General features: G+C 35.1%; 1 protein-coding gene across 3 annotated transcripts; it reads right to left on the bottom strand.

Moving 5' to 3' along the window:
• Window positions 1-18: 18 nt before the first annotated feature.
• Window positions 19-27,910, bottom strand: LOC128232874 (polypeptide N-acetylgalactosaminyltransferase 5-like). 3 transcript variants are annotated; one of them, XM_052946667.1, is made up of 12 exons: window positions 27,784-27,910; window positions 24,750-25,380; window positions 22,510-22,663; window positions 12,062-12,228; window positions 9,165-9,329; window positions 5,466-5,691; window positions 4,679-4,982; window positions 3,479-3,607; window positions 2,707-2,811; window positions 1,454-1,531; window positions 819-869; window positions 19-217 (listed from the first exon to the last, which is right to left on the bottom strand). In XM_052946667.1, the coding sequence occupies exons 2-12, from the start codon at window positions 25,270-25,272 to the stop codon at window positions 71-73; spliced, it is 2,049 nt and encodes a 682-aa protein (XP_052802627.1). In that variant the 5' UTR covers window positions 25,273-25,380; window positions 27,784-27,910; the 3' UTR covers window positions 19-70. The 3 variants fall into 3 exon arrangements, with proteins under 3 accessions (XP_052802627.1, XP_052802635.1, XP_052802619.1); XM_052946675.1 differs by lacking the exons at window positions 5,466-5,691; window positions 27,784-27,910 and adding an exon at window positions 7,595-7,814 and having other exon boundaries at window positions 24,750-25,495; XM_052946659.1 differs by lacking the exon at window positions 27,784-27,910 and having other exon boundaries at window positions 24,750-25,495.

Below are 27,910 nucleotides of genomic sequence, written 5' to 3'. Positions count from 1 at the left end.
TTGTGTTGGTTCACGGAATTTAATTCATTTTCAAATACTTAGTAAACTAAAAATATGTCATAATTCATTTCTACGCCCGTCCAGGTAGGTCCGGCTTTTTGCGCTGCATTTTCCACTTTTGTCGACTGCTAGCGACACACGGCGCCATGTTTACACTTTGGGCGTCCCATGACATCTCGAGGCACTTGTCGTACGCAGGATTGTAGATAGTGTCGTCCTGAAATAAGACACAGGTACCCATGTACACCCAGAAAATTAAATTGACGTGGGTCTTTGGAATATACATGAGTGTGTGTATACCACGTGATAAATTACGTGATAAATGATACGTCGGAAGGCAACATTTTGCTTCGAATCATGACTTAAAACAAAGATAACTTTTATTTTACATCACCATTGTAAATTAAACACTAGACAGGTTATGCTGCTTAAAGAGCCCCGACTTTAAACACAGATAACTTTAATATTTATTCACCATTGTATATGAAACACAGCGCAGTTTCTAAAACACTGTCAAAAAAGTATTTTGGAAACGGGTTTGTCAAAGCGTTTGAGAAAACTAGCCACCTAGTCCAACTCCGGTAATGTAGTTTTCTCAAACGCTTTGACAAACCCGTTTCCGAAATACTTTTTCGTAAAGTATCCATTAAGCATGTTTGTTATTTTGTCACCCTCGTGTACATAGGGATGGATAGGTATCACTCTTTAGTTGAATATGGCGATACGTAATGGTATTCAAACGACGGACCGAATGGAATTATTGGAATGGAAAATTAACTGACAAAATTCAAAAAATGAAAACATGATGAATAAATTACCTCCCTGTACAGGAAAAGCTGATGTCCCTTCTGACTATGACATTGGATAACCTGTAGAAAAATATATATTATTAGGGAGATATAGATAATCGCATTCCCCCAGTTTTAAGCAATGACTAACATATAAACTTGTAAATCACAACAGTAATTAAAGGTGCTCTCCCATGTTTCCAGGAAATTTCGTGTTTCAATTCATATAATTATAAAAGTTTCACAAATATAATAATACGGTTCGGTATTAGAATTCTGATATTGTAGATGTACGGAACCTCAGAATGACATTTTGTTTACAATAAGCAAATGATTGGACAAGATAATTTGTTGAAATATAACTCGAATTTAAATCACAATCTTCCTTTAAATATACAACATCATTACTGTTTTAATTAATCTCTAAAATAGGCAAATATTTGTCGAACTTTGCTTTGAGTTACAATATCTCAATAATATTATAAGCGTCGTTATAGCAACATTCTTATTTCTTTCATTTTTTTTTGTGTGAAAATTGCAATATTGCTAAATTTATCACAAAACATCCACGCCTACATGTGTCCAGATATAATTTAAAATATTACGATTCCAAAGCCCTGGATATATGACCTCTCATTTCACAAGTGATGAATAAAACACTACACCTTTAGCAATGTACCGTCAGTAGCGTCCCAGCAACTCTCGTCACGCCTGATTTCATCCTCCTTGCTTATCAACCAAAACTGCAAAAGTGAATAGTGTTGATTTAGAATTCAATATATTTAAAGTTATAATATTACTACTACAACTACTACTACGACTACAACTACTACTACTCCAACTCAACTATTACTACTTCTGCTGCTGCTGCTGATACTACTGCTATTGCTGCTACTTCTGCAATTGCTTCTGCTGCTGCTTCTGCTAATACTTCTGCTGCTACTGCTGCTACTGCTGCTACTATTACTTCTACTGCCGCTACTACTACTAGTAGTAGTACTACTACTACTGCTACTGTTGCTGCTGCTGCTTCTACTACTACTACTTCGACGACGACGACGACCACAACCACCAACACCACCACCACCAACACCATAAACGACAACAATTTTGTTATAATACCAGCAATGCTTACTACAGTATCAATTGTAGTAGCTGAATACTTATTATGGTCTTGTTTACAACAAACGTAAAATAAGTACACAATAATTAGATTACCGCGTTGTGCTGCGCTGTGCATTAACACCGAGAAAAATCATACGGGGAGCCGAATGCATAAAAATTATGCAAAATATATATAAATGCTATACAGACGTAGTACTAATATTTTTTTATGTTTAATTGAAAAACAAATATATATCCATACTGCAATAAGTACAAAATCACGATACCTGGTTCCCGCCTTGTCCGTGGCACCATAATGCAATAAGTACAAAATCACGATACCTGGTTCCCGTCCTGTCCGTGGCCCTATAATGCTTACCTGGTTCCCGCCCTGTCCGTGGCACCATAATGCAATAAGTACTAAATCACGATGCCTGGTTCCCGCCCTGTTCGTGGCCCCATAATGCAATAAGTACTAAATCACGATACATGGTTCCCGCCCTGTTCATGGCCCCATAATGCAATATGTACTAAATCACGATACCTGGTTCCCGCACTGCCCGTGTCCCATAATGCAATAAGTACTAAATCACGATACCTGGTTCCCGCCCTGCCCGTGTCCCATAATGCAATAAGTACTAAATCACGATGCCTGGTTCCCGCCCTGCCCGTGTCCCATAATGCAATAAGTACTAAATCACGATACCTGGTTCCCGTCCTGGACGTGTCCCATAATGCAATAAGTACTAAATCACGATACCTGGTTCCCGCCCTGCCCGTGTCCCATAATGCAATAAGTACTAAATCACGATACCTGGTTTCCGCCCTGTCCGTGGCACGGGTACATGGATATTTTCCCTGCGGCGTTACCCGGCTCCGTGGGCGCGTCCACACACATTGAGCGATCGTAGTTGCGAATCTAAAACAAAATTTGCACAGTCCGATTGATAGCAGGTTACATGGCCGGATACATGAATAATGCTACATCAACATTCAGACAAATATGAAACGGACTTATTGACATTAAAAAAACAACATAGTTTAAGTATACAATCACTATGAAACGGTATCTTTCAAACGAATTCACAGTTCTATAACAAGGCATTCGAGCTGCGTCCGTTGAAAATATGTTTTGTTTTACACGCGAATTACGCCATCTAATGACGTCATAATTGCATTGACAATCGTCGCTGCGATGTTATATAGTAATATTATCAGTCATATCGAATTAAACAGCTTTGAAATTCTACTAATAAATTGAGATAGTAAACTGAATGTTTTAGGAATGACTGTCAGAAAATTATTTATAAACACCGCAAAATCATCCTTCGTTGCATTTCATAATTTATAAAACACCCCTTTTGATTTTAGTATTCTATACATGTAGAGATATGACTGTAAAAATAAATAATTTCATGTTGTAAAACACACGAATGTTTTTCATTTAATTCTGAGCGATTCGTCAATATTTGTATGGCATTTGATGCAAAAATGTAAAAACAATGAAATATGTTCAAGACACCAGCTTGATGGATACTGCTCACTTAAATGTATTGATTCGATATGGAGAATATGTCATTATATACCTCTCCAGATGCTACGGCTTCCCCAGGTATGAACAGTTCAGGGTAAATGTTGTTCAGATACCATTTAAAGCTCTTACACTGAAGCTTTTCCCGCAATGCTTTGCGATCACTCACATCACCGTACTCCCCCTGTTAAAGAGTAAGCAACGCTAAGTTGTAATTGTACTTTCCAATTACCAGTGAACATCTGCGGCCACTCACCAACTCGCTGCGTTGTATTTTTACATTGAAGTGACACTCTTATTCAAAATCAATACATACACATGTATAACAAACATTTTTTTAATGATAAACCTTTAATTACTTACTTAATAATGCATTTATGGAAAATTTTAATTACTGATAACAATCCGTTCATGATTAAAAATCAGACAACATTATGTTACGCGATCGTTTAAAAACATACCGTCGCTGTCTTGGTATCACCGATAGAAATATTTAAAGCTGCACTCTCACAGATATACCGATTTTACATTTTTTTTATTTTTTGCCTTGGAAAGAGCAAATTTTTGCCTAAATATCTGCAAACCAATGATAAAAGATTGCTAAAGAAATAACAGATCGCAGACTTTCATATTTCCGTTCAAAAATTAATGTTTTATGGCTAGAAGTGTTACTAATGGTTTAAGAAAAATGCATAAAAACATCAATTTTTAAACATAAATATGAAAGGTTGCGATCTGATTTTTTAACCGCAGTCTTATATATCACTGGTTTCCATACATTTTCCCATAAATTGGCTTGTCCCACAACAACTATAAACAAGGTTGTCAAAACGTTCAATCTGTGTGAGTGCAGCTTTTAAATAGATATTCTGGAATAACCTCTTCAAATTTATGCTTGATTGTGAATAAAATATATGCTCTTTTTGCAATTAAACAACACTTAAAAGCCATTTTTATTCTTACAAGCCAGTGGATGTCATTTGACATCAAACAAATATCAATATTATCAGCATTTTTTGTCTCACGTACCAAACCCTGCTTGGTAAATTCCGAAACAAATTGGCCTGATTGGTAGTATTTCTCAGAGATGTCAAACGGTAAGAATTTTGTTTACTTTGATTATCATGAAATCCGAAATATGAATTTGTTTAACCAAATCAGGTCAACTGGATCATTTCGAGCGGGTCGGTCGGGAGATTGCTAACACATAAACAAATAAATTAAGAAGATATAAAAAAAATCTCAGTTTTCATACCAGGTCTCCCCCGATCCTTTGGTAGAAATATTCCTTGAACTCATCCAGCCAAACCTCTGCCAGCCGCACCAAGTTTCTCTTCAGCACATTCCTCTTCGAGTCCCACTTGTATGGACTTCTTTTCCGGAACACGTGACCAACATGTGAGCAGGGGATCGTCTCAAGCGTACCCCCGCACATCCACGTTTTGAACGAGAGCTCAAGGTTTTCCCCACCCCAAATGTCGAATCCACTGTCGTATGTTCCAAGCTTTGTGAAAAATTTACTACTGATGGCAAATAACCCACCTGCCATTGTCGGAGTTCTACAAAAAAGTCGATGCAAACATTTATGTTTCAAAATGGAAGGCTGGCGAGTCCTTTTTTAACAAACGTTATTTCTATTGACAAGATTATATTCTGTTGTTCTTGTAAAAATGCAAACTTTTTATTGTAATATCATTAAACTGTCATTTGGTATATATATTCAATCAAGCTCAAGTATTTTGTCAATACATGGCATTTTCAGATGCTTTAAACAACAACAACAACTTTACATGAATATGTGAAAATCAAAACCCCAAAGCACCAATAATATACCAATAATAAAGATAACCTAGAACACACATAAAGAAAACAAACAAATAATAGATTGAAGGAATATATTGTTATAAGTTTGGCTAATATATTATATCTAATTAATTAGGTCAATGCATAAAAAGTGGTATTCATGTTTCATGTTTTATTTATATATGCAAGATACATAATTTCACCAGCAACAGCCAGCCTCATCGATAACCGTCACTTACCGTACAGGTACATAAGTTTTATAGCCAATTCTTTTCAGCTCCAGTTCTGGGACCTGATGCCAGTTGAACAATAACCCCCAATCAAAACCACCGACAAACATGTCCTTAGCATCTTGGTTTTGTCTATACCCGTATGAAAACGTATCCTGATCAATAACGTCGATAGCCGGAACTAGAACGTTTGTTTCATTTTCGTTGATACGCGCAAGCAGAGGTGGAAGCCAACCTAAAGATACAATGTCCAAATAATAGGACAATCTACAAAGCAAGGATTATACGCAAGACTCTTACACCAACCCGAATCAATAGATAACCCAAGACTCGAATGCAATCCAAAGAGTTAATGTATGCAAAATCAGACGAAGTTCATCTAATAAATAACCCAGATTCCTGGATAAAAAAATTTCTTGCGAGATATCTATCTGTACATTGGATATTAAAATTTCTTGCAAGATATCTATCTGTACATTGGATATTAAAATTTCTTGCGAGATATCTATCTGTACATTGGATATTAAAATTTCTTGCGAGATATCTATCTGTACATTGGATATTAAAATTTCTTGCGAGATATCTGTTCATTGGATAATAAAGTCACTTGCGAAATTTCTGTACATTGGTTAATAGATTTTCTTATGAGATAGCTGTAAATTGGATAATAAAATGTCTTGCGAGATTTCTGTTTATTGGATAACAAAATGTCTTGCGAGATTTCTGTTTATTGGATTACAAAATGTCTTGCGAGATTTCTGTTTATTGGATTACAAAATGTCTTGCGAGATTTCTGTTTATTGGATAACAAAATGTCTTGCGAGATTTCTGTTTATAGGATAATTCTTTTATTGCGGATTTATCCTCCTTGCAACCGTAAAACCTTGCAAACAGTGCCAAATGAATCGCACACAAGAACGCGTCAATTTATATTCATTTTATTTTATAGTGTATGTAAACTAACTTATGGCATTTCAATCTGAATATATATTTTTAAACAAAAAAATAGCTGAACGAAATGAATCATGTTAAAAGCCATGGTTTAGAGAAACTATTTGACGTCATCATTGCACAAAATTACTACACAGGATTACTTCAGTAAACGCCGGTTATTCGAACATCCATTAATTCATTTTCTTTATATTTTTATACAAATTGTACATTTAAGGTATGCAAGAAATAAATAAATCATGTGTTCCCATTACAGATCGAAAATATTGACCCTCGTGGACGCCTCGTTATAACCAACCTCACTTCCTGCCTAGATAATGGCTTCCATTCGTGTACTCAGACTGGAGTTTTCGATCCAGCCCGGAAGCATATGCTCTATTATTATTCTAAGATTAAAAGTAAAGCAGAACACGTAACAGGATTAGATGTTATAGTTAGATGACATGAAGTAAAATCTTAATGATTAATATTGGGCAGAGCGGAGCGAACGAACCCGTCTTAAGCTTTAAGTTTTTAATTCAGGTCATCTAATTGACTTATAATCTAACAAGGTGACACAGTATCAAAGCGAAATACAACGCAGGGATTGTGTATCGGTTGAACGACTGTAGACGGACCTGTTAGTTGAAATTCTTAATGATTAAGCCTGGAACTGATTTGCCTATCTGCAATTTCATTGGCTGGAAATGTAGGTTATGTCTTTTAAAGACGTGTGTAACAAACGATCATAATTATTGGTGCAATGATTTTCTGCTGTTAATATAAATTATTCCATACACCAGAGAAACTGCCAGCAATGTGATAAATATGTGATACATTCTGAATTTCTGTCGTTAAAGCTGTATAAATACAATGCAAAACTACAGGAACAAAATCCATTAGTCATCAATTCAAATATAAACCCTGGTTCAACACATGGTATGTTTCACATGCTGAGTAACTTTATCCCGATAGTATATATTAAATTAACATTGTATCTATGGCAAGCAATAACAATTGAATAAAATAGAGATCTATGTAAAATAATACAAATAATACTATGTGTTTGTATACATATTTATCTAAGACAGGTATATATTTGAAGAAATAGATTAGAAAAAAACAACAACAAATAAACCAACAAAAATATGATAGCATTATATCCTGCCCATCATAGCTAGAGACAACAGCCCACTAGTCTAGGCTACCTAAATGGCAAATGGTATTTGTAATTTCGTCGCTTATGCTCCCTCTCTGGCACGACTGCCCAATCAAAAAGTAGCCCTGATAGCCTGAACACGCCCGCCTGTATGTCCTTGGCCTTAGCTCGAGCTATGGTAAACGTGTCCGTGTCGATCGTCTCAATAACAGGGACAACAACTGTTGATTCGTTCAGGTAGATCTGGTACAGCATCGGTTCTAGCCACCCTTTTTAGCAAGCAGTGTATGCGAGATGAGGGTCTCATAATTGTGTAATCTTATTAACCTGGTAAGTCGTCTTTTGTGGTCGACATAAGGATATACACGAATTAATATAATCAATATTTGAAGGAGCGCGGTCACAAATTATCTATCTGCCTATCATAATCTTTCATAGCAATGAAATTAATTGCCCCGAAACACATGGAACAATCATTTATGCACCAGTCAATTGTTACCCCCCCCCCCCCCCGGGGATAGCCGGGAAAATGGGCCGTGTTTTTACCTTCCAGGTGGCCCCGCAGTGCCGGGTGAATGCGGTGGTTTTGTTTATGCGCCAAGTATAGCGAGGAATGGGCCTTACCTAGGGTCCCTAGGGTGCAGGGGCAATTGGCGGGGTTTTTACCAGCAGTTCGTCCACGCAGGACGGGGATTTTGCCCGGGCTTGACTGGACAGAAAGTCAAAGTCCCTGCTTTTCCCCGGGCCTGGGGGGCGTTGTTACAATTGACTGGTACATAAACAAACCGTACAACATGTATAGCAGTGGTTAGTCATACTATGGAGCTATGAGTTTGGTATGTGGTCACCAAACCGGACAAGTGGGTTTTCTCCGGGATCTCCGGTTTCCCCCACAACACAAGACCACTCTCTCGCGTAAAATCGTGCCAACGAAAGTGATTAATACAATGTTGTAATAACTTGTTTCACAATCGTTGTAAAATAAATATGTTTAAACTAAACTATGGAGCTAAATGAGTATTTTTTTTATTCTCGATGTTTTAATTCTGGTATATCATATATTCAGTTATTGGGTATATGCAGCGGAGAACGGATATACATGTACAGAGCCATAGAAGGTTTTCGAATTTAACGTTTATCTATCGATCCCCCAGCATAAAGAGTTTATTTTCACAAAATATGTTGTATTTTATGTAATACACTTTTTGCAAAACTTTTATTGATGCACAGGCGTACGAATGTTAAATTGTATAAAAAAACTACTTCATAGATAACATTTAGTAAAATATATTTTTAGAAAGTGAAACAAATAAAGCTTTTTCAAATTATTAATGTGACGTCTTTTCCTGTAAACCGTCATTTTGTATTTAAAGTCCAAATAGGTAAAAAAGCTTTCCTAGTAAGTATTTTGAAAATGGCCGAAACTTAAATGAATGCTAATTTAATAATTTATTCCAAATTGTTAAGTTTTAAATCCAAATTGTTAAGTTTTCAATCACGTGTATACTTATTAACTAGTTTATTTAGCATATGAAATGCAAAACTACCTGTAATTCATTGGCAACGTGATGAATAAATAGCACATAACCTAGACAAAAAATGCAATTCGATCAACTTACCTTCCGTAGCTTCACAGTGCGAATCAAGGAAAATGGCCACCTCTGCTGTGCACTTGTCGAAGCCCATGAGCCGAGCCCTGATAAGCCCAGACCTCTCAGTTGCCCGTACCAAAGTCACTTTGTCCAGCTTGTCGATGTACTCTTGGAGTGGATCCTTCAGGTGATCTAACAAATACATAGGTTTCTTGTAAGGTATCTAAACACACTGTTTAATTGTCTAATATAGCATGATAACTCATTTGCATATTTCCCTTTTATTTTATGTGACGTCAACCGGTCAATAGTTTTTGATAGCCGCCCGGAAACAACAAAAAATCAAAAGACGTGGCCAACAATGAAGAGAAAACAACGTTACAGAAAATGTCACGCCACCTCTTTTAAAACAAAATGGCCTTCCATGTGGGAACTTTGTGAACGGTTAGTAAATGTAAGATAATTTATTTTTAATGAACATGGCATGTTTATATCTTGATATCAGTTGGCCATACCAGTGTGTGAATACCACGTGATAAATTACGTCATAAATGCTACGTTGGAAGGCAATATTTTGCTTTATTTGAAGACTTTAAACAAAGATAACGTTACTATTCATTCACCATATCAAATGAAACATGGTGCTGTCTACGCCTCTTACGGAGTCCCGCCTTCGGTCTTTTACCAGTGTTTGATTGAGAGTTTAGTTTCTAAAAACACTTCGACAAACCTTTTCACAATACGGCCGCCTGATGGAGAACGGTCAAACATATTTTGGAAACAGGTTTGTCGAAGTGTTTGAGGAAACTAATCACCTTATCAAAACCCGGTAATAAAACGTAGGCGGGGCTCTTAAAGCGGCATAGACTGCCCGAAGAAAAGTTATCTTTGTTTAAAGTCATCATTCGAAGCAAAATGTTGCCTTTTGACGTAGCATTTATGACGTAATTTATCATGTAGTATACACGACATGTAAACTCGCGTTTACTTACTTATGAAATGAACATTTATAGTCATGTTTAATGTAAAGTGAAAAAAGAAGTTAATAATTATAAAATGTGTAAAATCAACAACAACACTAAACAATATTTTTTATGTATCTACAAATATCACACGTATATATATATATATATATATATATATATATATATATATATATATATATATATATATATATATATATATATATATACGTCATATTATACGTAACTAGGCTAGCAGTTTTTAAAGTCTTTGAATTTTTAAACAATGGAATGCTGTATCACAACATACAGTCGAACCCCGTTGTCTCGAACTCGCTTGGCTCTAATTCCTCGTTGGCTCGAACTGAATGTTAAGGACCGATTAATGTATATAGAACGTAAGCAATCACGCTTGGCTCGAATTTTTCGAGGCTCGAGGTATTTTCGCCGGTCCCTGGGAGTTCGAGCCAATGGGATTCGACTGTATCTGGAAAATACAAGTTCAGCTGGTTGGCATGAGAAGCTTGGTATGACATCACCAATTACACACGGCATTGCTGGCCATTATTAGTTTACGGACTAAGCGGTCGGACTGAGGATGCTACATATGCTATGTGTTACATGCTTCCCTTCGGTCTTTTTACACACCCTAGGGAGGCAACATATTGCTTCGAATGACGAGATAAACTAAACAATGATAACTTTCTTCTTCTTCACCGTTTCAAATGAAGCAAACGGCAGTCTTTGAAGCTTAAGGAGTTCCGCCTTTGTTTAATTACCGGAGTATGATAAGGGTATAAGTGCTCCGTCATGGAGCGGTTTAAATTTGTGAAATAAATTGTCGAAGTGTAAGAAACTAAACTCTCAATAAAACTCTGATCAAAGATTGAAGGCGGGGCTTTGTAAGCGGCGTAGACTGCGCTTTGTTTCATTTCAAATGGTGAAGAAATAGTAAAATAATTTAGTGTTAAAAAGTGTTTATTTGAAGCAAAACATTGCCTTCCGACGCATTTTATCACACGGCATACTGTTATACCAATCCTCAGTCCGACTTTGCGAATGCTTTATTTATTTAATAAAACTTCAATGACAGGCTCAGTTGCATTGTTCCTGAAAAGGTTTAAATATTATTCAAAGCCGATGGTTAAACATTTAACGTTTATAATTCTAGAGAGCAAAAAGGCGATGGGAAAACTTATACCACCTCCGCCTTATTTGGAAGTTAAAGATTAGAACGTCTATCCGACACCAGAACATAGAATTATATTGGCTATAAATAATGAGCAGGAACTGCAGTGCCTGTTTCGATAGCAGTCTGATATATGTCTCTTTAACTTTGAGGTAGGTCTCGACATGTTTTGAACTAATGTAATCATCTTTTCATGTTCATAAACTTATAAGTGACAAGAATGTGTTCACGTTACTTCACAATTATATATGTTATGGTCATGTGTAATTAATCTTGGAAATCTAGTTTATATACTATGAAATATAAATTTAAGGGTCAATCCAAATAGCCACGTAAGCTTTAAGATAAACTCTATGTTTTTTTAATAATTATAACTGATCGCAGTGAACTGTGCGTGTAACCTTTTGACAGCATCTAAATCCTATGGATTAACGAGAACAGGATAAGCTGAATGAATATGAATATGCTAAAATCGTGATACAATAAACACAAGATATTTCAATGGTAAAGCAGAAATTTAAAGTGAAGCAAAAATGGTAAAATGTAAATGAGAATTTTATATCTTTCAATTAAATACTGAAACCAAAAAAATATGGGATTAATGTATCTAAATATAATTGCTCCGCGAGATATAAGATGAAAAGGCTAGGAGATAAACTCAAGCAAAAATTTCATACAATGTGTAGTATAAAACATGGGCTATACCAAGGCCTTGAAGGATTTTCTAGCTCTACGCCGAAACCATGCTATGAGGTAGCTTGTCTACTACCAACCAAAGTCAGAAAAGTCGTCCACAACAATTATCTCTTTTAAAAGGTTTGGCTCGGATCGGTCGATAACGCTGTGAATGGTTCGTAAAAGAACGCTCCAAGCCTCGTTGTGAAAAATGATTATGACGCATGTACACGGGAGGTTTTTGCCGTAATCTATCGTCTTGCAACTGAAAAGGAAGAGAGGTACGTACTAAAGTAGATTGTAAAACGCGACATGTGCGTGTTTGCACGAACTGCTTTTCAAGTACTTCGTGTTCAGGAATCGAATCCGCAAAAAATATAGTTCTCTAAAGGCTCCATTCACACTTATTTTAAAATTGATGACTTGGGTGCCCAAATTTGGAATCATTAGAAAGGTATTTGCCTGCTGACTACTTATGTGTAAAATAGATGACCGAATTATTACAGTTTGTATAATAAAAAATACTCTTTATTTAAAATTGACACTCTTATTCAAAATCAATACATACACATGTATTACAAACACTATTTTTAAAAATTAAAATCAGTATCCTTCATAAGAACTATTATTTTCGACATTTATTTATCCTTTTTGGCATATTAAAACAATTGTATGAATTGTGGTAAATCTTTTTGGGGAGTAAGAGTACATCTTTTAACTGAAATCGGACGAAAATGACATCATGCAATTAATGAAGGCAAAACAAACATATTTGTTATATAATGTTTGGTACGACTTTAACAGTTTCATTTTTGCACCCAAAACCCTTTTAAATAAAAAGAACATAATATTGGGTATAACAGCCATCCAAAAGTCACACATTTGTGGGCCGGATACCTTTGGTAAATCGTTGATAAAATAACTTATTTGTTATATAATGTTTGGTACAACTTTAACTTTTCCATTTCTGCAAACAAAACCCTTTCAAACAATGCAAACATAATATTGGGTATTACAGTATTCCAAAAGTCATACATACGTGGGGTAACAATTTTACAACAATACAATGAAAAACTCAGGGACACTATATGTTGGGGTACCGCTTTCTGAATGCTCATCAAAACCACACGGGAGTTTACTGGGGGTTAAACCAGTTAAGTCGATTTAAAGTAGTGACGTTTAACAAGTCTTAAAAGGCTTAAAAAGAGTTTGAATAAAAATTATTTTTACACATGGATATTCACAGCATGTTAAGATAAACGAAATCCAAAGCTTTTTGCGATTATCATATCATTTAAGGCCCACGTTTATTTTTATACAGATGTAGTTTCAATAATAAATTTACGCATCTAATTGCCGAAACTACTCTATGTACACATTCTCTCTTACACCGATTCCAAAATGAAATGGTAATGCCGAACGAAGGTACATGTACACACATTTTGCACATGAGGAATAGAAGCCACAAGTAAAAAAGTGGATAATTTATCCACATGTTATATTTTAGCTAGTTTGAACATTAAAGTAATTATTGGATGAATATTGACCAGTTAAAAACATTTTGGCTAACTTTGACTGAACCAAAACACCCCAGTTTTATACAGTTGGTTGCAGCATTGTTTTTACTTGATACCTATCCGTTACTTAAAATTACATGTTCTGTTCTGTTCTTATTGTTACTTACATGTTCTGTTCTGTTATTATTGTTACTTAAATGTTCTGTTCTTATTGTTACTTATATGTTCTGTTCTGTTCTTTTTTTACTTACATGTTTAGAAAAATAGCCGTTTTAATTTGTGAAAAAACACGATATGATTCACTAAATTTTGAAAAGCAAGGTTTTAAAAGCAATCAGATGTTTGTTCTACATGTACACAGTGCTAGAAATATTATAATATAAGTTTCATACAATTATACACGTACAGGGAGCTGAGTGATCAATTGGCTACAGTGCATTAATAAAATAAAGGGGTTGGTGGGGGGAAATGATGTAAATGTACTCAATATCAAGTGTGTAAAAACGTAGTGTTTAGGGCCTAATTCATGTTCCATTCCGGGTCGAGAAATTACTGGAAGCGGAAAAATACTGTAAAGGCTGCTAAGGTATTACGCTGTTTTGACGTTATTTTTCACTTAAACAAATTTTTTACACATAATTAATGCAATTTTATTGGAGGTAAACATTTGTGAAGAATTCGCACGATTTCCTTACAACATGTGACGAGGTCGTATGTGTGAAAAAATCGGTTCAAAAACGTTGTTTATCTGTAATAATGAACAGTGTAATTAAACTTATTAAAGATGCACACTTACTCCCAAATAAGAATTACCACAATTAATAATATTACCCTATATCATAGGACTAAAGGAATTATTATTCCTGTGCCAAAAAAGGGGGACTTAAATAATGTTGATAACTACAGAGGAATTATGTTGACAAGTGTGTTTTCTAAAATATTTTCATTGTTGTTGGACAGCAGGGCTCGGTCTTTTGTTGAAAATAATAATTCTTTGTCCGATTTGCAATTCGGGTTTAGGAATAAACGTAGTACTGTAGATTGCATATTTGTATTACAAAATATAATTAACAAGATAATAGAACGTGACAAGGGTAAGCTTTATTCTGCATTTGTTGACTTTAAAAAAGCTTTTGATATGGTGTATAGAAATGGTATTTGGTTCAAGCTTTTATTTCAACAAAAATTTTCGTTAAAATATGTAAATATGTTAAAATCTATGTATGAGTCCGTTAAAATTTGTGTTAGAGTGAACGGAAAGTTGTCAGATTCGTTTGAAAGTTATATGGGTGTGAAACAAGGGGAAACATTATCCCCATTGCTATTTATTATGTTCATTAATGATATGGAGTCACAGTTAAAAAGTGTTAGAGATGACTTTGTAAATTTAGAAGAATTACAGATATTTATGCTTCTTTTTGCTGATGATACTGTTTTGTTCTCTAAATCTGTGGAAGGCCTTCAATTGTTATTAAATAAATTACATGATTATTGTTTAAAATGGAATATCACTGTAAATACTAATAAAACTGTTGCTATGATATGCAAGAAAGGTACACAGAAAGAAAATGTCAGTCTATTTTATAACAAAGTTAAACTGGATATTGTTAATAAATTTTGCTATTTGGGAGTAATGTTATCATCCAATGGAAAATTTTCAGTGGCCCAGAAAGCTTTATCTGAACAAGCACTACGTGCAATGTTTTCGTTAAATTCATTGTTTGAAAAGATACCCTTAAATGTACATGAAAAACTTAAATTATTTGACTCAATGGTTTTACCAATATTAACATATGGTTGTGAAATATGGGGATTTCATTCTGCTCCCGATATAGAAAGGGTTTATTTGAAATTTTTAAAACAATTACTAAATGTTAGATGTCAAACAACTAATGCTACTGTTTATGGTGAACTTGGCAAAGTGCCATTATATGTTATACGCCAAGAGAGGATATTGCAATATTGGTATAAGCTTGTAAATTCAAATGATAAACTGTTGTCTAGATGTTTTAGATATTGTAGTTCACTAATTATAAGCAGCTCATGGTATTCTGATGTTAAAAAATTGTTAAATGATTTAGGATTTAACTACCTATGGGATAATATGTCAGTCACTAAATTACAGTTGTCAAAAATTATTGAAAGATTATATGATCAGCACATGCAGAAATGGTATGCGACTTTAAATGATTCGTCCAAACTTTGTACTTATAAAGATATAAAAACAAGATTTTGTTATGAAAAATATCTCGATAGTGTCACTAATGTTAACCATAGAGTATCTCTAAGTAGAGTGCGATGTTCAGCACACAAGTTAGCTATAGAAGAAGGCAGATATAGAAATATACCAAGACATGATAGAAAATGCATATATTGCAATATGAATATGATTGAAGATGAATATCATTTTATTCTTGTATGTCCATTTTATAAAGATAGTAGACAAATGTGCTTACCACGATATTATTGTCATTGGCCAACCAAGAAAAAACTATGTAATTTGTTAAGTTCTGAAAATGCAGCATTATTAAGGAAACTTGCTAAATTTGTTTATATTGCCACTGAAAAGCGCAAAAGTGCTTTAATTTAATTTAATTATTGCTTACTAGTATTTGAAAAGCTATATTTATATATGTTCTTGAATTTATGCTCTTCTCATACAATATTAATGTCAATACTGTTTTATATTACCGCCGTGAATGTATATATATGCATTTGGCTACGAACATGTTAATGTTTATGCCTAATAAAAGTTCTGTTCTGTTCTGTTCTGTTCTGTTAATGTTCATCAGATAAATTAAAGACAATTAGTAAATATATAATCCAAAACAATTTTGGAAATTTTTGAGCACTAAAATCTAATATTTCTAATGCAACACTGGGCAAAATGAATGATTATTTTAAAAATATCAACAGTGGTTCAAATGCTCATGGAGATGGCGAAGGCAATGAACAAAACATAAATAATACAAATGCAAATATAAACATTGATGACAATTGTTGTGTTCTCAGTCGCCACTCTATATGTATGTGCTGGTAATATGATACCGGGACTTCCGGAAGATATACTATCATGAATAAAGCTAGTGAACGGTCAAAAAAAAATAAAAAAAATAAAAAAAAAATAAAAAAAATAATAAAAATATTGTTTTAATATTCCAAAAGGGATGAATAAATGTCGAAAACAATGGTTCTTATGAATGATACCGAGTTTGATTTAAAGGAAATGAACAAAGAACGCGGTATTACTACCTTGTGAGACTATAGTAGACCACAGTGAATCTTTAAGCATTCACTAATCATTTAATATTTTTGCTCTTTCTGCTATTAAATACACGGTTACAATCTTGTTACCAGTAATTAATATTTTCCATAAATGCATTATTTAGTAAGTAGTTACAGGATAATCAGTCAAAATTGATGTTTGTTATACATGCAAATGTATTGATTTTGAATAAGAGTGTCACTTTAAGGAAAAGGTCATGTTATACATGCAAATGTATTGATTTTGAATAAGAGTGTCACTTTAAGGAAAAGGTCATGTTATACATGCAAATGTATTGATTTTGAATAAGAGTGTCACTTTAAGGAAAAGGTCATGTTATACATGCAAATGTATTGATTTTGAATAAGAGTGTCACTTTAAGGAAAAGGTCATGTTATACATGCAAATGTATTGATTTTGAATAAGAGTGTCATTTTAAGGAAAAGGTCATGTTATACATGCAAATGTATTGATTTTAAATAAGAGTGTCACTTTAAGGAAAAGGTCATGTTATACATGCAAATGTATTGATTTTGAATAAGAGTGTCACTTTAAGGAAAAGGTCATGTTATACATGCAAATGTATTGATTTTGAATAAGAGTGTCACTTTAAGGAAAAGGTCATGTTATACATGCAAATGTATTGATTTTGAATAAGAGTGTCACTTTAAGGAAAAGGTCATGTTATACATGCAAATGTATTGATTTTGAATAAGAGTGTCATTTTAAGGAAAAGGTCATGTTATACATGCAAATGTATTGATTTTAAATAAGAGTGTCACTTTAAGGAAAAGGTCATGTTATACATGCAAATGTATTGATTTTGAATAAGAGTGTCACTTTAAGGAAAAGGTCATGTTATACATGCAAATGTATTGATTTTGAATAAGAGTGTCACTTTAAGGAAAAGGTCATGTTATATATGCAAATGTATTGATTTTGAATAAGAGTGTCACTTTAAGGAAAAGGTCATGTTATATATGCAAATGTATTGATTTTGAATAAGAGTGTCACTTTAAGGAAAAGGTCATGTTATATATGCAAATGTATTGATTTTGAATAAGAGTGTCACTTTAAGGAAAAGGTCATGTGAAAAATTTACTATGAAGTGCACATGATTGTTGAATAACTGTCAACACATTTTCTCCAAAGCAATGATTGTAAATTACAGCTTTTAAATGTCTTTGGAAATAACCTGAGTTGAATCATACAAGCATGTGAGGAATTCGTACTGAACTTGTTAAAGCTCTTATATAGAGGTGAAACTAAGTCCTGGTGTTGCGTGTGTTTTATCATTCTCTGCAAATTGCATTTTGTTTTGAATCACTTCGATACGACTAAAATATACTGTGAATACAACGTCATGCTCGGGTTTGAACATATGTTGCTTAAGTAATTAAATCTGCCATGTGCCACTTCATAACGAAGGCCAGTGCTCGTCATCAATATAGCAGCCTCAACAAACAAAGATGTAAAACCAATAGCGGTTACGTTTGTTTTGCTGCAAAATTGAAGTGAATTCCGAATATGAATCATAACCAATGATCGTAATCTTTACCTCCATTACAGATATACAATATATAAAACTGCAGGGACAATTCAAGATGATAACAACTTATCGAAGATTCAGCATAAATGCACAAGGTTAAGTCATAATTGACATTGAATCATATACATTTAACGTTCACACTAAATACTCAAAAAACAGACAGACTTCACATGATTTACATATCTTTACTAATCAATATAAAGATTCATAAGAATACCGAAATGAGAATGCACTGGTTTAAACCACTTTATTAGTACTCAACCACACAGCCTAACATTTATTTCATTAGTTTTATATCATATATATATTTTTCTTATGTTTATGCTTTATGAACGCAGTGGGGCGCGCGAGCAAATTCCATGAAGCGCGCTAAGGGTTTTTGATCATTTGCTCGCTTGTCCTACAGCATAAACGCAAGAAAAATGCGATTAATACTCATATTGACATTTTAAATAAGTATTCATTATGATTAAAAATGAGCATTTTCTTCTGCCTATTTATTCTTAAATAAATGTAACCGACTACATACCTTTGTTTAAAAGAATAGCTGATTTTTGTAACGTCGTATATCATTGGTTAAACGACGTAGCGCTTATCCGGTCGGGGCGTTATTTAAGGAATGAATTTCGGGGTTGATGCCATTATCGGGGTATGAACGCAATTGGGCTGGTTTAAGTGTGTGGAGTCCGAAGGATAATGACATCAACCCCGCAATTCATTCCTTATATTTACACCAATAGTTCATTATTTTATTCAAGAACCGTTAAAAAATACTTCATTTCATTTCGGATTACCGTTTAGTAATACTTTCTTACCCATTCTGTAAATAGGACGACTCGACTGTTACCGGAAACATTTTTTTTTCAAATGACGTTACAATAACGTGGGAAAAGATCAACCACTTGAAATCACTTTTAAACGTAAAATTAAAAAAAAACTTTTGACAACAAAACGTTTAAAATATAATAACTTAGCACTTTCTAAAATGTTGATTTATATTTTACGGGACCTGCTGACACAATACAAACAATAACAAGATCAATAGTTTTCATGTATATTGTTATGCGATGAATTGCGATCCGAACATATTCGAAGATGTTTCGTTCATCGATTGATGAACGCAATTGCCGAATGGCAGTTCATTTAAGGAATGGAAGTTGAGGTGTAAATATTTAAGAAATATAACACACCACTGAGGGTCATATGACATTATAAGGACCGGCCAGTCAGCCACCGAAGGTGTATAACGCCTCGGTCCATTCACCTTCGGGGGCTGACTGAACGGTCCTTATAATGCCATATGGCCCGAAGTTATACCGAACACTTGCCATTACAATTCAATACTTTTAAAGCGATTTAAATGTGTTTTATTGAACAAAGCTAAAAACTTCTACTTGCGACAAGTTTTCGCCGTTGTGAAAATAGCGAGCCGCACTTACCAATTGTATGACGTCAGCGGTCCATATTACATTTTTGGCGAGGTCCGGACCGGCCAAAAATATAATATGGACCGCTGACGTCATTAAACTAGAGTTTCATCAAAATACAATGACATGCGGACCGATTGAGTTTATATATACAAAAAAGGGACAAATTTATGTGAGGTATAATATATTATCAATATTGTACAGTAGTATATATTTTGTAATATATTTCCTTCTCTATTGTAGTTTGTGACATGGTACGTATAAGGAAGATTATTAGTGCCTTAACTTGTGATTGAGTTAGTTTTCATTATGTGCGTATTTATGAATTACTGATATATGTATATGATGATAAGCTATATATGCTTAATTCAAAATAAATTATTTATGTTAATGTTTATGTTATATTGAAATAATCAATGACGTCGTAACTCCTTGCGTGTTATACAATATAAATGTCCAGTTTCGCCTATACAAAAGTTCTTGTCGAAAGTAAATATAAAACAATGAAAAAAAAGCCATGTCGGAGCGAGTTGTGTCTGTCATGTACATGTGTACACTCTACCCAAGGTCCATGAAAACCCTCTCAGGAGTTTAGGAGCGGACATAAAATCGATGACTCGAAATTATGCCCTTAAACTGGGACATTAATTTTCTCCCAGCGCGCCTTTGGTATTGCTTTGAATTCGGCATGTCGTGTTAATGTATAGAACAAATGACCCGCGTTCTATGAAAATCCTTACATGGGTTAAGGAGATACGGGCGGTCAGGATATATATGTCTCGAAAATGTTTCATGAAAATCCGTCAAGTGGTTTAGGAAATATGGAGCGTAAACAAAATTGTGACATACGGACGTATGGCGGACATTCGCACTAAAACCACATGTCTTCCTCTGCACAGAATCGTGGAGAGCGGCAAAATAACATCACTTATACTATAACAATTTTGGCGACGTTTAATGCTAACGATGGATGCAATTTAACAGAAAATGTGATGGAAGTTTGCCTTTCACGTATTGATTCCACTCCTTGTGAAAATCCAAAATGTTAGATGTGGCTCATGACCACAGTTATCTGCCCCCGTTGACCTGGCTCATGACCACAGTTATCTGCCCCCGTTGACCTGGCTCATGACCACAGTTATCTGCCCCCGTTGACCTGGCTCATGACCACAGTTATCTGCCCCCGTTGACCTGGCTCATGACCACAGTTATCTGCCCACGTTGACCTGGCTCATTACCATAGTTATCTGCCCCCGTTGACCTGGCCCATCACAGTTATCTGCCCCAGTTGACCTGGCTCATGACCACAGTTATCTGCCTACGTTGACCTGGCTCATGACCACAGTTATCTGCCCACGTTGACCTGGCTCATGACCACAGTTATCTGCCCCCGTTGACCTGGCTCATGACCACAGTTATCTGCCCACGTTGACCTGGCTCATGACCACAGTTATCTGCCCCCGTTGACCTGGCTCATGACAACAGTTATCTGCCCCCGTTGACCTGGCTCATGACCACAGTTATCTGCCCACGTTGACCTGGCTCATGACCACAGTTATCTGCCCCAGTTGACCTGGCTCATGACCACAGTTATCTGCCCACGTTGACCTGGCTCATGACCACAGTTATCTGCCCACGTTGACCTGGCTCATTATCATAGTTATCTGCCCCCGTTGACCTGGCCCATCACAGTTATCTGCCCCCGTTGACCTGGCTCATGACCACAGTTATCTGCCCCCGTTGACCTGGCTCATAACCACAGTTATCTGCCCCCGTTGACCTGGCTCATGACCACAGTTATCTGCCCCCGTTGACCTGGCTCATTACCATAGTTATCTGCCCCCGTTGACCTGGCCCATCACAGTTATCTGCCCCAGTTGACCTGGCTCATGACCACAGTTATCTGACCCCGTTGACCTGGCTCATGACCACAGTTATCTGCCCCCGTTGACCTGGCCCATCACAGTTATCTGCCCCCGTTTACCTGGCCCATCACAGTTATCTGCCCCCGTTGACCTGGTGCATGACAACAGTTATCTGCCCCAATTGACCTAGCTCATGACCACAGTTATCCGCCCCCGTTGACCTGGCTCATGATCACAGTTATCTTCCCCCCGTTAACCAGGCTCATGACCACAGTTTACTTCCCCCGTTGACCTTGCTCATGACCCCAGTTAGCTGCCCCCGTTCACAATATCTGCCCCCGTTGACCAAGATCCGGATTTTAATACAGAAAAAAGAGTGCTCGTGTTCATGTATCAATATATTATTAAAGTTGAATGAAAGATAAGAAATGGGTAGTCCCTTTGGATAGAGCTTAGCATAATTTGACACTGTATTGCAAGAAAGATAGTTTTCAGAGTAAAAATTGGAAAAAAGCATTGCCTGTGGAACTGTGAAAAATGGTTATTTGTAGCCTCATTCCGTCTTGACCACAGGATCGTGTATTTCTACTCAATTTTGTGAGACACCTCATTAATCTTGTGTTTTCTTGTGATTAAATTTGTGTCTTGGATTGTCCTACAGCAGCCAGTTACTTGTTTTTCATTTGGGGTGTTTTAAAGTGATAAGCCACGTTAGTGTCTATATGAAACACATAGTTATAAAACTATGGTGTACGCCATGTTTCCTTGCCTTATAAGTATCTTCTTGTAACCGGGTACACAATTTTACAAATAAAAACTATTTTGATAATGACTAACCAAACATTAAAAAACTTGACCTTATTAAGCTAACTCCAACACTTATATTATGCCATAACTTATGTTATTGGCTAAATGTTACCCACGCTTCATCTCGAATATCCGGAAGTGCCCTATGGAGGGATATCATATCACTGGCGTATCTGTTGAAGGCGTTGTCCAGCCATCCCTTGTCGAAGTCCGCTAGCTGCTCCTTGGTCAGTTTTTCTTTGTCAATATACACGGGTTTGCCCATCTCACCTGAAAATATTCCAGTGAGTTTGGAAGATAAAATATATATGATATATCTAGGACTTATTGCAAGACGTTTAGTTTGCTTTTCATGTAAGGATCTTAGTCGTAACTTCAATCATCTTAAATATGTTTGAACGTTTAAATGGGCGCCCACATGTTGTTTTATTTTTCTCATATTTATGTGTGTTATTCTGATACTGGTTTCAGTTCACTTCACAAAATAAGTCAATAGGTAGCAAAGCATGTGATACTTAAATAATAATAATGACTATGATCAGCACAGATCAAAGTTGAAACGGGCCTTTGTTGTAAACAAACAAGACACTGTATTACACACAAAAACACTCTTACAGACAACAGTGTCTGTATACTACGTGTTAAATTGCGTAATAAATGCTACGTCGGAAGGCAACATTTTGCTTCGAATGAAGACTTTTAACATAGATAACTTCACTATGTCTTCACCATTTTAAATGAAGCATAGCGCATAGTCTTCATTCTCAGCAAAATGTTGCCTCCCGACGTAGCATATATGACGCAATTTATCACGTGGCATTCACACACTGGATACACTCACATTCAGAATTAAAAGTAACAATAAATATCGCGGCAGAATATGACTGAAATAAACATGTTTGTTCAAATAGATATTGGTTTAATGTTGAAAAATTGGTTTTATATCGATTAATTAAAAAGTGCAACTCAGTCGTTTAAATCTACTTTCGGTTTCACATTTAACCCGATTGATTTTGTCGAACAGCTGTGTGCAACAGCAACTATCGTGTGACACACTGCTCAGCTATAACTCTAGCGTCGACTGTTCTTCGTTATCCATACAAACATTTTATGACCTGCCCTTTGTATGCTACTTTCGGAGCTACATTTTGTGTACATAAGACTTTCTTTATTTTACTAACCATATAGGGGTTTGTAAAAATCATGTGATCACTAAGCACGCATATTTCTTATAAAAGATGCACTCTTAACTCCCAAATAAGATTTTCCACAATTAATACAATTGTTTTAAACTTTTAATATACAAAAAGTATGAATGAATTAAAACAAACAATGGTTCATATGATGGATACCGAGTTTAATTTGAATGAAAGATAGTTCTACCTCATGAGACGATAAAAGATCACAATTAATCTTTTAGCACTCACCAACCATTTAATAGTTTTGTGTTTTTTCAGCTATTAAAGGCGTGGTTACAATTTTGTAATCAGTAATTGCTATTCTCAATAAATGCAATATTTAGTTATTAGTAAAAGGTTTATCACTCAAAATGTATGTTTGTTATATATGTGTTTGTAATGATTTGGAATAAGAGTGTCACTTTAAAGCTGCACTCTCACAGATTGAACGTTTTGACAACTTTTTTTTATTTTTTGTCTTGGAGCTAGCCATTTTTTTTTGCGAAAATACATGGAAACCAGTTATATAAAACTACTTACAAGAAATAGATCACATATTTTTATAATAAAGTTCAAAAAATGATGTTTTACGCATTTTTCGGTTTAAGCCAAAAAACATTAATTATCGATCGGAAATATGAAAATCTATGATCTGATTTTTTGTCAGAAATCTTATATCATTGGTTTGCAGATATTTATGCATAAATCTGCTCTTTCCAAGACAAAAAAAGGTTGTAAAAATGGTATATCTGTGAGAGTGCAGCTTTAAATATAAAGCATAATTCCGATTTAGACTACCTTTAATAATGCGATGGAATCAATGGGTTAAAATACTATTACTGTGCTTTGTGACTCAATGGTAAAATATTCCTTTTCACTTATGTTTTAATAATGGTATTTTTATATATCAAGTTCATTGCACACGTACTATTACCACAATTTATCTTTGATTATGCCTAAACCTTAAATATCTGGAAATAAAAAACAAAATATGGTCGAAACGAAGGAGACACGATAACCAAAACGACTGATGTCAGAAAATAATATTAGATAATAAAAGGAACGAAATTGTTTTCCTTGTGACCATGTTCTTACATATCCGCGACGATACTATTTGAGAAGGAGTTGAACAGTAGAACTAATGAATTAATAACACATATAGACAGAGGATCACTTACCTGGGGCATCGAGGGGTCTGTCCTTGTCAGCTCGATTCACTGGAGCTCCTATCTGTGCCACATCAGCCTCATTAGCAACTTTATCGGGTTCGTTTGGCTGACGTTTGTCAGGAACGTCTTTGGCAGCGTTTTGATTTTCTTCAATTGGATTTTGTTCAATAGGTTTAAGTACCGTTTGTTTTTCTACAGAATTTTCGTTTGCTTTTTGAACATTGATATTTATTGCACTTACCCTTTTACGAGATTCTATATTATTGTCAATTTTGGCATTTCTATGTACCATTTTGTCTTGCTTTTCATTAACGTTAATCACGTTCAAGTCTATTTGATTATCATTATTAATATTAACATGATCCAACGGCTTATCGTTTACACCTTTACCGGCTCGAAACATTTCATAAACTTCCTCTTTGTCTTTTAAATCCATAGTGTTTTTTAATCCTAAAAACACTGTCCCCAACCAGAAAAGTCCAACTATTACACACAATCGTATGCCGAGGCGTCGGAGCTGTCTTGGAAACATTTTTGCTGTTTACTTTGAACTTTTAAATGTTACCGAATTTTGAACAATTACCACCTCTTCAACTTCTTTATGTTTTCTGTGATTATCATCAGCATAATCCGCACCTTACTGTATAGAAAGAAAAAGGCAGTTTAATTAGTAAATTTAGTCTTTCATGTTTTTTCAACATCAAAAGAATGATATTTGTGGAGACAATGATCATGATTTATAAACGCTAACTAAATAACTTATCTTTTCATATCATTGGAGATTTAACAAAAAACTACTCTATCAATATACGAAAACAATGCATAGGGCATTACACGTCAATAGGCGGAGTAACATCCTGGAGCTTTTGTCCAGTGTTTGAATGTTTTTTTTGTTTGCTTACAGAATACGGCTGCAACATTTGGTGAGGCTTATATTCGATCAAAAATCAGTTTGTACGGCTGGTTTATTTATAATCTGTAGTAAAATACGTCTGGGAAATCCGATAAGTCATATTGCGTATTACGTAATTTAACAGTTTTAACAGTCAGTGTTTTGTCAAATAGAACACCATTACATTTTAGGGAAGAAATCGTAGATTTCGAATTCTCACCTCAAGACAGTATTTACTCTATTAATTTATGAATAACGACTGTTTGCAGTGATCCCTGGCTTGCTTAACAACGAAGATTGCGAAACATATCACAAATGCAAATCGTTAACTAATAAGCACTTAGGCAATCATTCATACAGCGGTTATTTCCTACTGTCACACCACGAATGTCATGTGGTGGTGGTGATCAAAATCACATGACGTCATTCAAAAAGTGAAACATAACGTTATTGAATGGAAATGAAACGATTATATCCTACAAACCAGTTAAAAACTATTTAAATAACGGCTGATTCAGCTTAAAGCTGCTCTCTCACAGATTGAACGTTTCGACAACCTTTTTATTGTTTGTCCTGGAACGATTATGTTTTTGCGAAAATGCATGGAAACCAGTTATATAAGACTGCTGACAAAAAATAGATATCAGATATTTATATTTCAGTTAAAAAAATATGTTTTATGCATTTTTCTTCAACCGTTAGAGACGGTTTATCCCATAAAACATTAATTTTCGAACGGAAATATGAAAATCTGCGATCTGATCTTTTGTCAACAATCTTTTATCATTGGTTTGCAGAAATTTACGCAAAAATTTGCTCTTTCCAATACAAAAAATAAAAAAAGTTGAAAACATTGTATATCTGTGAGAGTGCAGCTTTAGATCCAGATGTGAGTTCGTCACGGGAGATTACTGTGAAGGAGTGTGGTAAGAATGATGGAGAATTTGTTCTGCATATACACATCTTACTTTCGAAATAAAGTATCTACATAACCTGCGTTTGACGTACTGTATGTTCTGTTATAACTCTTTAACGCTATAGTTTGCAGGGGCGTAGCTAGCCCTCTATTCATGGGGATTCATAATTGTGGTAGGGGGGTTCCGGGGGCAGGCCCTCTCGGAAAATTTTGAAAACCATGGTGCAATCAGGTGCATTCTGGGCGTTCTGAGGTGCTTTACTTAGTACTGGAAAATGGACAGTTTGAGGATCATGTAGTCAAGTATGCATACTGCAACTGATTTTTTTTTACTTTTTTTGTCAGAATCATGAGGATTCAGCCGCGTACTCTCGTAAAATCAACTTCGCGCCTGGTTTGCTTACCTTACGATGTGTTTGTTCATAATATACTATCTTTACAACAAGTAATTTCCAGCATAACCATATCAATAATTGGTTGTCCGGTTTGTGCAGTGGTTAGCGCACTCCCTTCCTACCAAGGCGCATTTGGAGCCCCTCGGCCATTTTTATCGAAAACAACCTCAGATATATGCCGGTACATCAATAAAAGTTGTTGGTAAAATTTTGAATTATGTTATTATTAAATGTAGTGTTTTAGTTTATATTTGTTGATCTAAGTTTGAATTGATTGCATGCGAAGTGTATTATTGCAAACATAATTAAGATTCCCAAGAGTTATGTCATTAAGTTTAACTGCTAATTTAAATTACTACGCGATCTATTTGCAGCGGACTTAAAAAGACCCGATTTCTGACATTGTAAACCGTCCATATACATCCGAGGTTGTTTTCGATAAAAATGGCCGAGGAGCTCCGATTGAACTAGGCGACCCAGATTCGATTTCCGGCGTGGGCGCATGTGGGTTTGGTTGTGGTCAACAAGCCGGACAAGTTGATACTCCGGTTTCCCCTATGTCACAAAAATACTATTTCGCGCAACATCGTGCCAACAAGACTGACTAAGTATAAGTTATAACTTTATTCGTTAAAATACATTAAATAGAGTTTAAATTGAATTAATAAATGGTGTGTTTCGAACGAGTCGTTTGAAACGTTTTTCTATCATCTTTTTTAACGAAAATTACTTTTATTCTTAAATCATCTCATTAACTTACTAACTCAAGACGCGGAAATCAAAACCATGGTTAGCAAAGTTATATAAACGCTAAATTTCTTATATTTCAAACACACATACCTTTTCTGAGTAGCAAACGCACATCCCAAGCTCCACACTTGTAAAAGAAATAAGCAATTTGTTCCCTGCATTTATAAAATTGTATATCTTTTGACAAGACATTTTGATTGACTAGATTCAATAATAC

This window comes from Mya arenaria, chromosome 1 (genome assembly GCF_026914265.1).
Source record: "Mya arenaria isolate MELC-2E11 chromosome 1, ASM2691426v1".
In the NCBI taxonomy this organism is placed as follows: Eukaryota; Metazoa; Mollusca; class Bivalvia; order Myida; family Myidae; genus Mya; species Mya arenaria.
Note: the sequence above shows the minus strand (reverse complement) of the source record. Positions and strands in the feature narration are given on the sequence as shown.

What these genes read in the sequence shown, in the direction of transcription:
- LOC128232874 (XM_052946667.1), bottom strand. Translation starts at nt 25,272, where the DNA reads ATGTTTCCAAGACAGCTCCGACGCCTCGGCATACGATTGTGTGTAATA. An exon ending in GCACTGTGAAGCTACGGAAG is followed by an intron (nt 5,692 to 9,164) that starts GTAAGTTGATCG and finishes TTGTATCTTTAG; the next exon opens with GTTGGCTTCCACCTCTGCTT. An exon ending in AGCTTTTCCTGTACAGGGAG is followed by an intron (nt 218 to 818) that starts GTAATTTATTCA and finishes GTCTTATTTCAG; the next exon opens with GACGACACTATCTACAATCC.